Source organism: Malaya genurostris, chromosome 3 (genome assembly GCF_030247185.1).
Source record: "Malaya genurostris strain Urasoe2022 chromosome 3, Malgen_1.1, whole genome shotgun sequence".
NCBI lineage: Eukaryota > Metazoa > Arthropoda > Insecta > Diptera > Culicidae > Malaya > Malaya genurostris.
Genome location: NC_080572.1, coordinates 116,176,799 through 116,191,929, shown reverse-complemented (window position 1 = coordinate 116,191,929; position 15,131 = coordinate 116,176,799). Strand labels below are relative to the sequence as shown.

At 37.9% G+C, this 15,131-nt stretch overlaps 1 protein-coding gene across 4 annotated transcripts in view; it reads right to left on the bottom strand.

Annotated features, from left to right (window-relative positions):
- Positions 1-6,895: 6,895 nt before the first annotated feature.
- The window catches only part of LOC131439541 (probable helicase with zinc finger domain), a 51,026-nt gene continuing 42,790 nt past the window's right edge, over positions 6,896-15,131 (bottom strand). For 3 of the 4 annotated variants that reach the window (XM_058610678.1, XM_058610681.1, XM_058610680.1), the window contains one exon: positions 6,896-13,462. In XM_058610678.1, the coding sequence (XP_058466661.1) occupies positions 10,085-13,462 (3,378 nt within the window). In that variant the 3' untranslated portion in view covers positions 6,896-10,084. The remainder of the gene's footprint in view (positions 13,463-15,131) is intronic. The other variant, XM_058610679.1, reaches the window with a different exon arrangement.

The following is a 15,131-nucleotide window of genomic DNA, read 5'->3' as shown; positions in this document are numbered from 1 at the left end:
TCTTCCGATGAGGGGAACCTCGGGGAAGATGATGATAAACCTAGAGATGAGGAACGTTTGGATGAATATCCTGATAGTGATACATCTGAAATGGATATCCCCGCTCCCCCTCTTGGAAAACCACCAATCCGTCGGAAGGTCTATCAGGATGACGGATCGGATGGCCCGTGGGTGGTATACTTCCGGCCCATAGCTAAACCCCTCAGAGTCCTCAATATTGCTCGAGATCTGACTAAATACTACTCGGCAGTAAAACACATGGACAAGGTATCTCCGAACAAACTGCGCGTTGTCGTGACTGATCTTAAACAAGCAAACGACATTGCTAGCAATGAGATTTTCACGAGGGAATATCGCGTCTACGTACCTTCTCGGATGGTGGAGATCGACGGTGTGGTCCGCGAAGAAAGTTTAACTGTCGAAGATCTGCTGAAGGATGGGATTGGCCGCTTCAAAAATCCCGACCTTCAACCAGTGAAGATATTGGAGTGCAAGCAATTGCACTCTAAATCGACACAAGATGGAAAGTATCATCCATCAAACTCTTTTCGTGTGACCTTCGCCGGTTCTGCACTTCCGAATTACGTTGTAGTGGGAGAGGTTCGTCTACCTGTTCGATTGTATGTACCGAAGGTACATACAATCATGCACTGCACTGCTCAAACTGCAAACAGATGGGACATACGGCTCAAGTCTGTTGTAACAAACCACGATGTGGTAAATGTGGTGAGGGACACGGAGATGACTCCTGCAGGAAGTCAATCGAAGAGTGTATTTACTGTGGTGAAAATCCGCATGCTCTTTTTGAGTGCTCTAAATATAAGCAACGCGAGGAAAAGCTCAAGCGAACCGTGAGGGAGCATTCCAAACGATCTTACGCGGAAATCCTCAAACGAGCTACTCCACATATTTCTGACAACCCATTCGCTTTTTTGTCGACTGACGCTGATGTTTCAAATGACCCCGACGAAGGACCTTCTTCAGTTCAGCTAGGAACAAACAGGAAACGACCAATTATGTCCTCTCCTAAGCTTCCTCGCAAAGGTCTTAAAATACTAGAAACTAAAATATCAAAACGGAACCAAAACAACAATGTAACAGAGCCGAAGCCAATACCTCCTGGATTTCGAAAATCGAATTACAACCAGGAATTTCCAGCACTTCCAGGGACACTGAAAAACCCAAGTGACCCCAAATCACAACCAGAAAGTCAAACAAATTCTGGGTTGCTGAAATTTTCTGATATCGTGGACTGGATATTAACAGCCTTCAATATAAGTGATCCTCTTAAAAGTATTCTAACGGCTTTATTACCAACAGTAAGAACATTTTTAAAACAGTTGACAGAACAATGGCCCCTCTTTGCAGCGATCGTATCTATCGATGGCTGAAATACCTACAGAAATCGAGAATATGATCACTATATTGCAGTAACTGCGACGTATTTTTCATTGTGTGAAACATGGCTCACTTCAAATATAAAGTTTGACTTCCACAATTTCAACATTATACGCCTGGATCGAGGAGACTCCTATGGAGGGGTTCTTTTAGGGATCGAAAAGTGCTATTCATTTTATCGAATTAACCTCCCCTCGATCCCGGGCATTGAAGTTGTTGCTTGCCAAATCAGAATTAGAGGCAAAGATCTTTGTATAGCTTCTATCTACATACCTCCCAGAGTCTCGATAGGGCATCGACGACTGGCAGACATCATTGAGCTTCTTCCCACCCCGCGGTTAGTTTTAGGAGACTTTAACTCGCATGGTACGGGGTGGGGCTGCCTATATGATGATAACCGTTCTTCGTTAATTTATGATCTGTGCGACAACTTCAATATGACAATTTTAAATACGGGTGAAATGACACGCAATCCAAGACCGCCAGCCCGCTCTAGTGCGCTGGACTTATCCCTTTGCTCGACATCACTACAGCTAGATTGCTAGTGGAAGGTAATCCCTGATCCCCACGGTAGTGATCACTTGCCGATTTTGGTTTCAATATCCACTGTTGCACAAACACCGCACATCAGTCGATATGACATATGATCTCACGAAAAACATCGACTGGAATTCCTACTCGACCGCGATATCCCAAGCTCTCGAAACGAAACAACCAGATTCGCTAGAAGAAGAATACAAATCCCTAGCTGACTTGATCCTCAACCCCGAGATTCAAGCCCAGACCAAACGAGTACCCAAAACTACAATCACTACGCGACCTTAAACCCCATGGTGGGATAAAGAGGGCTCGGAAATATATAAAATAAAATCATCCGCGTATAAAAAATACGGGAACAGTGGCAAGCGCGAAGACTACGAAAAATATGCATCATTAGAAAAGACCATGAAAAATCTGATTAAAGCAAAAAAAAAAAGGTTACTGGCGTCGGTTCGTTAATGGCCTATCTAGGGAAACATCGATGACCACTCTGTGGAATACAGCCCGTCGTATGAGAAATGCAACCACTAATAACGAATCCGTAGAATATTCAAATCGCTGGATATTTGAATTCGCCAAGAAAGTTTGCCCGGATTTTGTTCGGGAATCGAATACCTATCGCGTCGCGTCCTCTCGATACACTGAAAACGATTCCCCCTTTACGATGACGGAGTTTTCTCTTGCCCTCTTATCGTGCAACAACAATGCCCCAGGGTGTGATAAAATTAAATTCAACTTGCTTAAAAATCTTCTTAAATGATCTTCAATCAAAAAGTTCAATGAATCCGAACCAACACCGAACATCATTTGTCTTGATTTGCATTTGTTTTATGACCGACAAAATTACACCATTATCCCAAATATATGCAATTATATCTTTGTACATACTTGCGATTTCGATAATTAAGCTTCTCTTCGCCAAACTTGTGTTCAAGTTTTTTATGCAAGCAGTTTTTTAGCGTTAAGTTTCTCTACCATTCTGCGATTTCGGTTGAAGCGATAAACTATTTCTCATTATCAATCGAGTTCATCTAATATAAAATAGAAATTAATCTTAAGCACTAAAAATTTATCCAGAGGTAGTTGTCTTTTTCTCATGGGGAAACGACATAACATGGAATTCCGAGCTTGCATGACACAAGATCAGAGTATACCAATTAAGGGCTGAGGCCAGTGTGTTTTAGGGCGTTTTAAAGGGCTATTTTCACGCTTCAAATCTGATTTTCTCAGAAACGGTGACGAATATAAAAAAACCCAACAGACAATCTCTTAGAAATTTAGTTTAGATTATTCTGTGAAAATTTCAGAATGATTGTTTGACTTTAGCGGTCGGGAAAGTCTTTTTTCTGAAGGAAGAGTTGCATAGCTGAAAACGGCAACTTTCAACTTGTTCATTGAATATCTCGCCTTCAAAAGCATGGATCAAAAATCTATCCTGACAATGTCTAGATAATTTAGTTTAGATGCGATTAGTGCATAAAAACATATATGTTGTCGCGATAAAAATTAAGTGAATGTTATTTTTGTAATGGTAAGTACGTTTCTATGGCGGCACCATTTCTACCTGGTAACGTAACGAAACATGAGAGAGAAATAAAATCGGCTCATCAAGGCTGCCAAACAAGCGGTAGCTTTATTGGATTTTATGTGATGTAGTCAAACTTGTAACCGAAAATATCGAAACTTTCTTGGCCACCCGGCCACATCGAGAGTCATTTTACACATTTACGAGAGAGCATGAAGAGAAATGTAATGCGCACAGCGAGCGACACCGTTTTACGCTAACAACTGACATCAGCCCTTAAAGCTTCAAATCGTATTATGGCACGTTTTTGTCTTGCTGTCTAGCAACAACCTACCTCTAGCATGCTAGGAATAGGACTGAAACGTTAGCTTTAATTTCGCTTCTATTTATAGATTCGCGTGCTTCAAACAGCTTCGCTTTTGCATCGATTGACCAATCAAAGCGATGCTCTCTCTTTGATAAATCGCTTACTCCTTCAAGACCGTCGACTATGGCAGGGAAATCCGGTATGCTGGAGATTTTTTGCAGACAAAATAGGACACTGCCAGCTATTAATCAACATTTCAATGATATACAATTCAAAATACATGGCTGTGAACATTCAAATCAATACGTAGAAATATTTCCTATCAAATGATGAAATAATATTAATAATTGATACAAAACAGACTGAGCTGTAAGTGTTTAAAACCTGACCACATTTCTACGTGTAGTTTTTCTTGAGTTTCTGATTTGCACCCCTAATAAAGATGTGTTCCACACCAAAAGTCGATATTTTAAAATGAGATTGAGATGATGATGGAAGAATACATTGAACAGAAATCCGAGACTTGGCAGATTGGACTGGCTGTAAATGTGTCGAAAACCAAATATGTATGTGAAAGAGGCTCTAAAGGACTATTCACACATATCCGGTCCGGTTCAGTGCCGGCACGACACCGTGCACGGATACTGATATTATTTCATTCGTTTTCTATGCGCGCATTTTCACCTATCCGGCACCGTGCCGTTTCAGTGCAGCTCGCCGTCAGTGTAGCGTCCGTCCGGCAAACTCAAATTCAACGTCACCGATATTTTTTATTTTCACTGAAGTCGGTATGTCATTCCATTGGCTGTGCCGGAACGGAAATAGCACGGAAATAGCATCAATTACATCAGCATCTCACACCATTAGAAAAATTCAAAAATCAATTGACACCATTGCATAGTTTTCATAAAATCTTCAAATTATGCGACTAAAAATTTCTTCTAAGATCGTATCATTAGCATTACTATTTTTTCGCGCCATTGAGACAAACTTTTGTTTTATGACTTTTGCTAACCCTAGAATAGTTTTAGTATGACATCTGGATAATTCTTGGAAAATTCTCTTGAGAAGACTTGAAACGCATCTCCAATAAAGATCTTCATGGAAAACAATCAATCTTTTTAGCATGATTTAGCAGATAAATGACATAGATAAATGCATTTTATTGTTACTGACTCAATGTATAAAGAATCTTTGAAAATAGCTTAAATTTAATACTGGTGTTTCAAATCGACATCACAGAACGCAGCAATTTCATTATCGTTCTTTTCCCATTGATTTAAACTTCTGTAAGGGTTCTTCTAGTGTTACGAAATAATGGTTTTGTTCTCAATTGAATGCATAATAAACAAAATAAACATCCTGCTCCGCGCTTTTTTTTTTTGAGAAACAGTAATTTTACTTGATTATTAGCAAATACACATTATAATAAATTCAGTTTCGTCTTGTGTCCATTTTATTGCAACAGATTTGGAAATATGTGGCCGCACACAAGAGAATAGATCGCTTTATTCCGAAATTATTCCTTTTTTCTTGCATTTTCGTTAGTTTTTCAGTTTGTTTGTTTATTTCTATAATTGCGGTTCCTTGACAAATAACGCATAGCAACCAGAACAGTGTTGCCTAAAAAGAATAATTTTATCATTATCAAGGGGCCGCTATATTTGTGGTAACTGACGGAAATCACTCACAGACACTTTTTATTTCGATTTTTCTTCGGAGTGCCTGGTCGTGTCGTCGGTGATACCATCAGAGAAATACATCCGTGTATTCAACAACTTCCTGATATTAATGCTTCTTGCAGCCAACGTTTTTTGTTTTTTGGCGTTGTTTTCAACAACATGTTATGCTATGTTCATATCATTTTGAAGTGCACAGCAATTTCTGTCTAATGCTGAAAATCATAAGTTTCTCAATCCGGAACAGAGAAACCAAAAGTCAACGATTTTTTATATTAAATTAGAAATATGAATACAATCGAAGCCCGTTATAATTTCAACGGGTGTTTTTAGGAGATTGTTTTTTATTTATTTCTTTAGGTATGGTCACAATATGGCCCTAATGATAATTTCTAGTAATATACAAAAAATTGTCAAGTATCCTACTGCGTGATAGATTGAAGTCGAATCCTAATGAAACGCGGTTGTATGATCTTTGCTAGCCAATAATAGCATTGTTAGCACAGTAGTTAGTTCGTCGTAAAGGAAGTCGAAGAAATGCACTGTTGCGAAGAGTACGGGGTCGGACGTTGATATTAATTTCGCGGAGCAGTCAATCTTATCGCTCAAAACATCTGCTATCAATAAAGCACGTGCAACATCTCGACGAACTTGTAGTGTATCGAGACCGATTAGTAACCCACGACTTTCGTAGCTTGGTAGTTGGTGAGGATTGTTCCACGGTAAGCGCTGTAGAGCGAATCAAAAGAATCTGCGTTGTATCGATTCGATTCTATGAGCTCCGTTTATGCAGTGTGGGTTCCAAACGACAGAACAGTACTCCAGGGATGAACGAACAAGTGAGCTATACAGAAATTTCAAACAGTACACGTCTGTAAAATATTTAGCCATCCTCATTACTAATCCTAGTTTGCGAGAAGCTTTAGAAACGATCTAGCTAATGTGTTGCTTGAATGTCAGTTGCAGTTTAATGGCAAGAAATCATCCACCAAATAAAAAATGAAATTTGGCATGTGTTTTATTTTAATTTAAATGGTCCTAATGATTAATTCTAGTGCTATGTAAGAATTTGGCCCTTGTTTTATGCCGTGAAAGATTGAAGTCGAGCTCAAATGACACTCGATTGAATGACCGTTGTAAGCCGATAATCGCACCGTTTATTCCGTAATTAGTGCGGCGTAAAGGAGGTCGAAGAAAAGCATTACTCATGTTGGTGCTACAACATAAAGAAAGATTTCACGATTCACACGTATGCTTGATACAGTAAAAGCCACGACTTTAGCTGCGAAGTACGGTGGCTATAGACTAAGTAAAGATTTCCCATGATAATGCGAATCAGAACGAAGAATACCTATAAACATTTTGTCTTTATCCTCGACGAGTAAGGAGGTTGACTTTCAATAGGACGGTGAGTTATGCAGTAAATAAAAGACAGAGGTAGTTTGTCATAAACAAAACGTTCTTTTAATGTTTTATAGTGTTTTTTCATCACCAATAAAAGTACATTCATATAATTTTGTTTTGCATATATTTCGCAAATTTTAGTGTTGCTTCTTTTTTCTGGTTGAATTTTCATGTCATATTTCATATAGGTTTATTTTTACATGTACAATTAATTAATTACTAATTTGCATCAATAATAGTTTTTTGTGTTTTTCATTGTTTTATATTTTTTTTTGTTTTTTTTTGTCAATTTGTTGTTATATTTTATATTCTACGTATATCCGTGAGACGCAGTGTTCTCAGTATTCCCACATAACGCTTTTAAATGGTCAAATTTATGAGCATGTTATGAATTTCAACAAACAAACGAGTTTTGTTATGTGCAGTTGATCTGTTTCTAGAGTTTGTATAAACTGAATTGTACTGCAATGGAAATGAGCACAACCACGAGATTAGAACTGAAATCAAAACTAATACCTTCATATGCATTTAATATAGAATACCAGCAAATATAACGATAGAAAAGGTTTTCATCGTGTAAGCTAAGTCATTATGAGTTAGACAGATATTCGTTCAGCATGAAGAAATTTTAGGAAACTAAGTAAATTATAGCTAATAAAGCAATTTTGGTCTAGTTACATTTGCTCGTAATGAAAAAATACTGAGAACAACCACTCTGTCCGGTAATAACTCTATTGTGTTCACATTGATATTTTTGCTATTTTTCACTTTTTGTTTTTTTTTTCGTTTGTTTTTTTTTTTCAATAATCTTCATGTTAAACCTTTATTTTTGTTATAAAAATGAGAGCTTCTTCACAATACATTACTTCTAACTAATGTAATAAAATTATACCAATTGAATAGCAGAAACTGGACAAGAAAAGTAAGATGTTAAGTTTGCTTGTTTCAGCGGAGGCATTCAATGCGACGATTTAATCGTCCTTTTTGTTGTTATCATTGTAACTATTAGAAGTATACACCAAATCGTTCCACTTGGTTCAAGCACTAAATTGAAGGATACTGATAGCGAAATAAATAGTTTTCTGTGCACGATTTGTCCAATAATTCTTTTTCTTAGGTTACTTGATTTGTTTAAACAAAGTGTAATAAGCCGAGAAGTAAACTCGCAGTGATTTACTTTTCGTTCCTATCAGAAAGGATAGGTTATTTAACACAAAAGTACATAGTTACGGACAAGATGTTGATAATGTATACTGACAGTAATTTTGACAGCCAATACAATATTTTAGAAATAGTAACTCTTTACGTGTATTGTGGTTCTGACATGTAATTTTAATGATAAAGGAAACGGAAATTTAAATAGAAAAATTGCGTTCACAGGTTAGTAGAATCATTAAACTTGTGATATATAAGAATTATTGTTTGATTGTATAATCACTTGAGACAGCAACTTTGACACGATGTGTCTCGACGAAGCATTTCGATAAATCATATGAAGATTCTGAAACCACTAATTACATTATGCTTTAAAATTGTTAGATGTATTGACTAAATCTGTTTCAACTAGGCCCAAGTAGCGTACCAATGTGGTAAATAACCTATTCCAAACGAAAAATAAGCAGTATTAGAGTTCTGCGCTTTCATCTGAATGACGCGAGCTCGAAAGGAAACGACTTGTATTTGTTAATTTGTAACGTGGCATTTACCTAAATGCATTAATCCTTTAAACGTAATAATCCGAAATATGCGACTCTTTGACGATCTGGAAAACATTTTCAATAGGACGCAAGTAACAATGAAAGATATTTTTGAAAGAAACCGAGTGACAAGTTTGAACTTCACTAAATAGTTTACATAAGATAAGTAGAACGAAACTACGTTCAAGTTTTTGCAAAATTGCTTAAAAAGCCACTTGATTTTTTAAGTTTTAGTTGTATACTTTTGGATAAAACATTGCTTTGTGGCAAGTCTGGGGTTCCATGATCGTGTGATCTGTTTCAAGCGAAAACAATTCAAATGAATATCACAAAACTACAAGAAAATTTCAGTATAGATCGCCGTACTTCCTTTCTTATGCTCTGTGCCAGCGGTAAATTAACTGAAAGATTATTCGCACTTTTAGAGGATAGGTTGTCTTATGTTACGATTTGTGTTATTCTTCATTTAATTTAGAATATTGACTTAGAGGAAATGAAACACGAAATACAAGATTGTACGCTTAACTATGAATTGAAAACTACTGCAAGATTAGTGTAATAAAATAGTGATCATTATTGTTTCAGTGTAATATAATATAGCTTTGTTTTTTTCTTTTTCTTTATTATATTTTTATAAATTATTACTTGTAATATGTTATATAGTGTTTAGATAAATATAAGTAGACATAACTTTTTGGATTTTCATTGAGTTTTTCAATTTTTTTGTGATTTTTTTGATTTTTTTCTTTGATCGTTTTGAAACTTCATACAATTTTCTTAATTCAATAACATTCCCGCTGTTGTTTCAATCACTGATTTTTCCTACCAGGCAGGATGGACTTAAGTTAGACTGCAAAAAAATCGAAAACAGGAAATCATCGTGAATAAAATATTATGACAGACTTAGAAAAACAATTAACAAATGATCTTGCCACAATCACACGGTGTTAGTTTAATGTACATAGCGTATGTCGAAGATATATCGGTTGGTTCTAGTGGTGTGGATAGAGATAAAAAAACCTTATTGGAACTCTTCTACATTAAATACCCAAGCTGGATACAATAATATTGCAAACTTTATTAAACTAAATGTATCAAGACTATTTTGAAATTTGAGTAAACTGTACGTAGTATAGCAGGGAAGTGTAATAACGATAGCAATGGTGCATCGATTATTATTTACTTCCAAATTTTAATGAGGCTTCATTGTTTTTCTAATTTACATACAAATATAAATTACATAAATTAGCGAAACAGCCTAATTAAAGTTTGAATATTAAACTGTTTGACAAGGTGTGATCGAATTGAGAGAGCTAATATGTTTTATACGATGCAGCTTATTTTCGATGTTTTCTTTTTCTTATATCTCCTAACAATTATTCTGTATTAGATCGAAAATTCCTCTATTTCCTCTATCGACTGCAAGTGAAAGTCTTAATAATAGGTATGCTTTAGTCAGTTGCCTCCTGCCTGATGGGGAATCATAATCACATAGCGCTATCAAAAGATGGACTTACCTTTCTAGTCCACATGCTCACTGAAAGTAGTTGTAGAAGCCATTACTTTTTCGACCGAGATCTCTGAGAGCGGCAAACGGATCTCCGATACCGGGCGAACCGGTTCCTCCGTCAATACCACCGCCGACACCATCTTTTGGCGTCCCGAGTTGTTTACTGGCCTGACCCAAGCCACCACCCTGACTCAGTACACTAGCGTAAGTTTGATTTTGACGACTCAACAATTCTTCGACAGTATTTGCTGCGGACACATTTCGACTATCATGCAAATGATGTTGCTGCTGCTGTGGATGGTGATGATGTTGCTGCTGTTGTTGTAGTTGGTGCAGAAACTCACGATTGTTTAAGTTGTGTTGCTGCTGCATTAGACCGGCTGCGATATTATGGAAATTTTGATATCCTTGAAAACCATTCGACTGCTCACCAGTAGGAAACTGATTTTGATTTTGTCCGCTGCCAAAAAGCAGATTTCCACTATTGTTTGGATGTAGTTTACTATCCAACGATTCAAAAAGCGACTGCTGCAAATGATTGTCAAGCAGGTCTGGTGTAGATGATGCTATCGATTGAGCAGTTGATGTTCCAGCGGAGTTGTTCTGGTAGTTTTGACCTGCTTGGCGACGGTATAAAGGTACTGACTGTTGAGTGGTTGATGGTGGATTGGCGCCTATAAGCGGCAACTCGTTTGACAATGAAGATGACATATTGCCAAACAAATCAACACCTTCTAGCAATCCTTTTCCATTGTTGGGTCCTAGCAATGCATTTCCATTGGTGAGAACTGAAGTGACATTTTGCTGTTGATGTAATATTGTCGGATGATGTAGGTTAGTTGAACCGAAAACATCCTTGTTTGGGTTTAGGATATTATCCAAAATTATATCCGCTTGTGATGGCATCGCCGAATTCAATTTCTTCTGCGCTTGCTGGTGCTGAACAGTATTAGGTGCTAGGGTTGGGACCTGGCGAAGGATATCACCAAACTTATTCGCCGCTTCGAGACCTTGTGTTTCGACCAGTTTAATGAACCATAGATGTTGAAATTCCTTCGACTGGAGAGCGACATCAAGAAAGCTCATATTAGGCGGCAGTAGATGATTAAAATCTGAATTAATCGCGGTGTTGGAATGATGCTGTTGCTGTTGAATTGCTGTGGACTGAGAGAACTTATCGGGGATGTGAACATTCTGCAAAAACTGAATATCTTTCTCGAGAGTATGGCGGTCATCCATGCGCAACGAGTTCAATTTTGAATTTTGTTGTTGCACCAATGCTTGTTGGGGTAACGTTGGAGGAACTTGCATTTGCGAAACACGAGCTGTGATTGAAGCCATCAAATCATTGGATAAATTCGACAGATACGGATCTTGTTGATTGTAGAGAGATGCTTGCTGCTGTTGTTGTTGTTGTTGTTGCTGCTGCTGCTGCTGGTAGGAACTGGGGCTTATTGGGCCTCCCAGAATTGGACGTATATGGTTCTGGTGCATTTGATGGGTTTGTTGTTGCTGCTGCTGTTGTTGTTGTTGTTGTTGTTGATGATGGTGGCCTAGAGCTGGAGGGTGTTGGTGGTGTGGGAAGTGACTATAATTTTGAAGTGCTTTATTCTGCTGTTGCTGTTGAAGGTAAGGCATTTGAGGAACAGCCGGTAGTTGTTGTTGTTGTTGTTGTTGTGAAACAGGACTTCTCATAGGAGGCGGAATTAATGGTCTACCACTCGTCGTTATCGGCATATGCTGATGTTGAGTTAGTGGGGGTCGCACAGATTGAACCGTGTTCTTTTGCGGTAGCCGCCATCCAGGTGGTGTATTTCTTCCTCCAGGAGATGGTACCATTGGGAAATGTCCAGTTGTTCCAGGCGCATTCCAAAGATTCGCTGGATTACTTTGTTGAAAAGCATTTGGCCCAGCTTGCGGGATGTTGGGAGGTACAGGTGGTCCCAAAGATGAAGATGGATGTGGAGGTGGTCCTCGTAATGGTTGTTGTTGCTGCTGCTGTTGTTGTTGTTGTTGTTGTTGATAAAAGAACATAGGATTCTGATAAGGAAATTGTTGCTGTGTTTGTGGCGGAATAGGTGGATGTCCTGCATGGTTACCGGGGCCATGATTAATGAAAGGAGGTTGAGGTTGCTGCATCGGCGGTGCTAGTTGTCGTACCATTCCACCAGATGACAGGGAGTGTCCACTTGAAAAATTTTGACTCGATGGATGATGGTAATTATTCGTGTGTTGAATGTGATGCAAGGGCTGTTGATGAAACTGACCAGTCACATTGGCTGCTTGTTCCCTAAGGTACGCTTCAGCTTGCAATGCACGCGGTATAAATTCAGGAGCAAGCGGATTTAAAACATAGGTCTTTTTTAGTTCAACTCCATCAAGCTGGGTTCTCAATAGAGACCAAGTTATTCCAAATAAACTTTTGTTCTGATAACAAATCTCGATGAAACGCTCCCAAACCTTCCTACAACGCCCTATCGAACAAAGAGCTACTGGATCTCCGACAACCGCCACTAAACTCTGAGCTCGGGTAATAGCAGTATTCAACAGTTTAGAGTTACTCAGAAAACCATAATCTACATCTTCTGAAGAAGTGCTCATTTCACTAGTGTTGGTAGTACAAGTTCGCCGTGTTCTTACCGTCGATAAGAAAATCGCTCTAAATTGTTTGCCTTGTACATTTAAAACTCTTTCCACACTAATACCACCCATTCTTCGCTTTCTGAGCTCCGATCGGATCCGAAAGACTTGATCCGCATAGGGTGTCATGATTCCTATGCTCTGGTCGTTGATTTTTCCCCAAGAACTGGGCCATTTCTTCCGTAATTCACATACTCGCTCGACAACTTCATACACCTCTGAATTGTTGTAAAAAGCCGTCGAATTTTTATCCTGTACATCTTCACCCCTAGTAGTGAAAAATGTTAATGGATAAAATTTTTCATGTCTTGGTTGCTTGCCGGACGCGATCAACTTTTGTTCGTAGAATAACTCCGACGTAAACTTGATAATCGCCTCGTGAGCACGATAATTTTCACACAACAATATTTTACACGGGAAATCATTAGGATAATGATCGTACAACCGTTCAAGCAATGAAATGTGCAACTTGCGTTCTTTTGCAAAATTAGAAAACAGTTCAGGAGACATCTGCATGTGGTCACCGGCTAGAACGATTCTGGTTTTTTCGGTTGCCAGTGCCAACGGCATGATAGCTTCACACTCCATCGCTTGAGCAGCTTCGTCCAGGAAGATATGAGTGAAGTGCCCTTTCGGTAAATCCAAAGACGCCAACTCCATCGAGATATTTAAAGTTACCACAACGATGCGGTACTTGAGGATATCTTCGACTGTTGGCCGCCGAAAATTACGTACGTTTATGTTCAGGTCAATTAAGCAGTACTGTGGAAAACAGAATAAAATGAGAAGATTAGCGTGTATCATTTCTGTAGAAAAATATCTATTGGGGATGAAAGTAAATTAATATTGATAAATGATGAAGATCACAAATTCAAAACCAGTATCATTGAAGTTTTATAATAAATATAACTCGTTTTCGGGGACGGGTATAGCGTGATGGCAGACCCTGTCAGCTTGGAGCGAAATCATTCTTCAGTTCAGCAACGCCATCGCACGGCATCACATCCAACGTATCATGTCAAATGTATGGGTGCGCAGTGCTGCTATTTTGGCGCGCACGAATTTGACATTTCTCTCCCATACTTCTATGTGCGAGATTCGATGCGGACTCGCCTGAGGGCGCCATGCTCGCAAAAAAGGATGTTGCCAATAATTTGTTCGGGAAATGTGAGCAGCCCGTCTGTGTTCGATTCGCAACCCCGCACATAGGGTCAGAAAGCTTTTCTGGCCCGAAGAGGAGAATGACTTAATGGTTAAAAAAATTAGAGGGTTGTATTCAAGACACGACCGAGTACAATAACATTAAAAATGGAACGTTTCTAGGGTCTTCATAATTAATACAAAAATAAAGATGATAATGATGATGATACACTAAACTGAAAACTTATTCAATTGACTAATTACAAACTTGCTCTAGTTTAAGCGCTTAGATTGTTAGCGAATGATAAAATTGACAATTAGATTCTTTCTTGATAATTGATTCTATTCAATTTCGATCAGTCATTTATGATGAATTAAAAGTTACTTGAAAGCTCAATTTTAGATACAAACAACCTAAAGATTTAAACCTGAAAAAATGAAACTGTTTTATATTATGGTAATAATTTTTGAGAAACGTACAAACTTATTAATTTTATAAACAGTTAATCGATCCAAGAGAAGATTTTATTTATTTTAACGAAAAATGTTGTACCAGTAAACTCAGTAATAGTGTAATTTTTTTAAACCTTCTTCATAATCGTCGATAATCTTTGGAATGTGTCGGTACATAATATGGCAACAATGCGAGGAAGAAAACTTGTGAAACAGTTCGCATAAAATATTTAGTTACTTACATTGATTTTCGCTTTGGTATATTAGGAATATACGGAATGGATACGCAACAAAATTCCGAAATTTTGTTCATATTGTAACTTGATGTTATTAACACATGAATGAACATTGTCATAGTTACAACGCGTGTAACCATCAGACGCTTATTGTTTTGAAGCAAATAATAATTAAACTGAAACTGGCGGTTAACAGAATTCTACTAGAGTTCCTATTCAAACAATACATGTAAAATCGCAGCTAAGCTTACCTTGAGTTTAGCTTTGATACTATATGATATTGCATCTAATTGTACTGTATATGTGAGCCTGTGGAACTCATTTATACTACTAAATCGAAGAGGCCGCTTTTAGATATGTTTCAGAATATAATTTTGAATTTTTTGAAGCGTTTAATTCCTGGTGGGACAACAACCTGTTCAGTCACATTGTCACTTTTTGTTCGTATGGGAATTGAGATTTAAGTATGCAAACCGATCCGTTGCCAAATTAAAACATTTTGAAGCTTACAATTAGTTTTGCATGTTTTAAATTGACACCCAGCCTCGGGAAGCGAAGTGTAAGGCATTTTTAATGGTAAAATCGACCAAAACTTTGCTAAA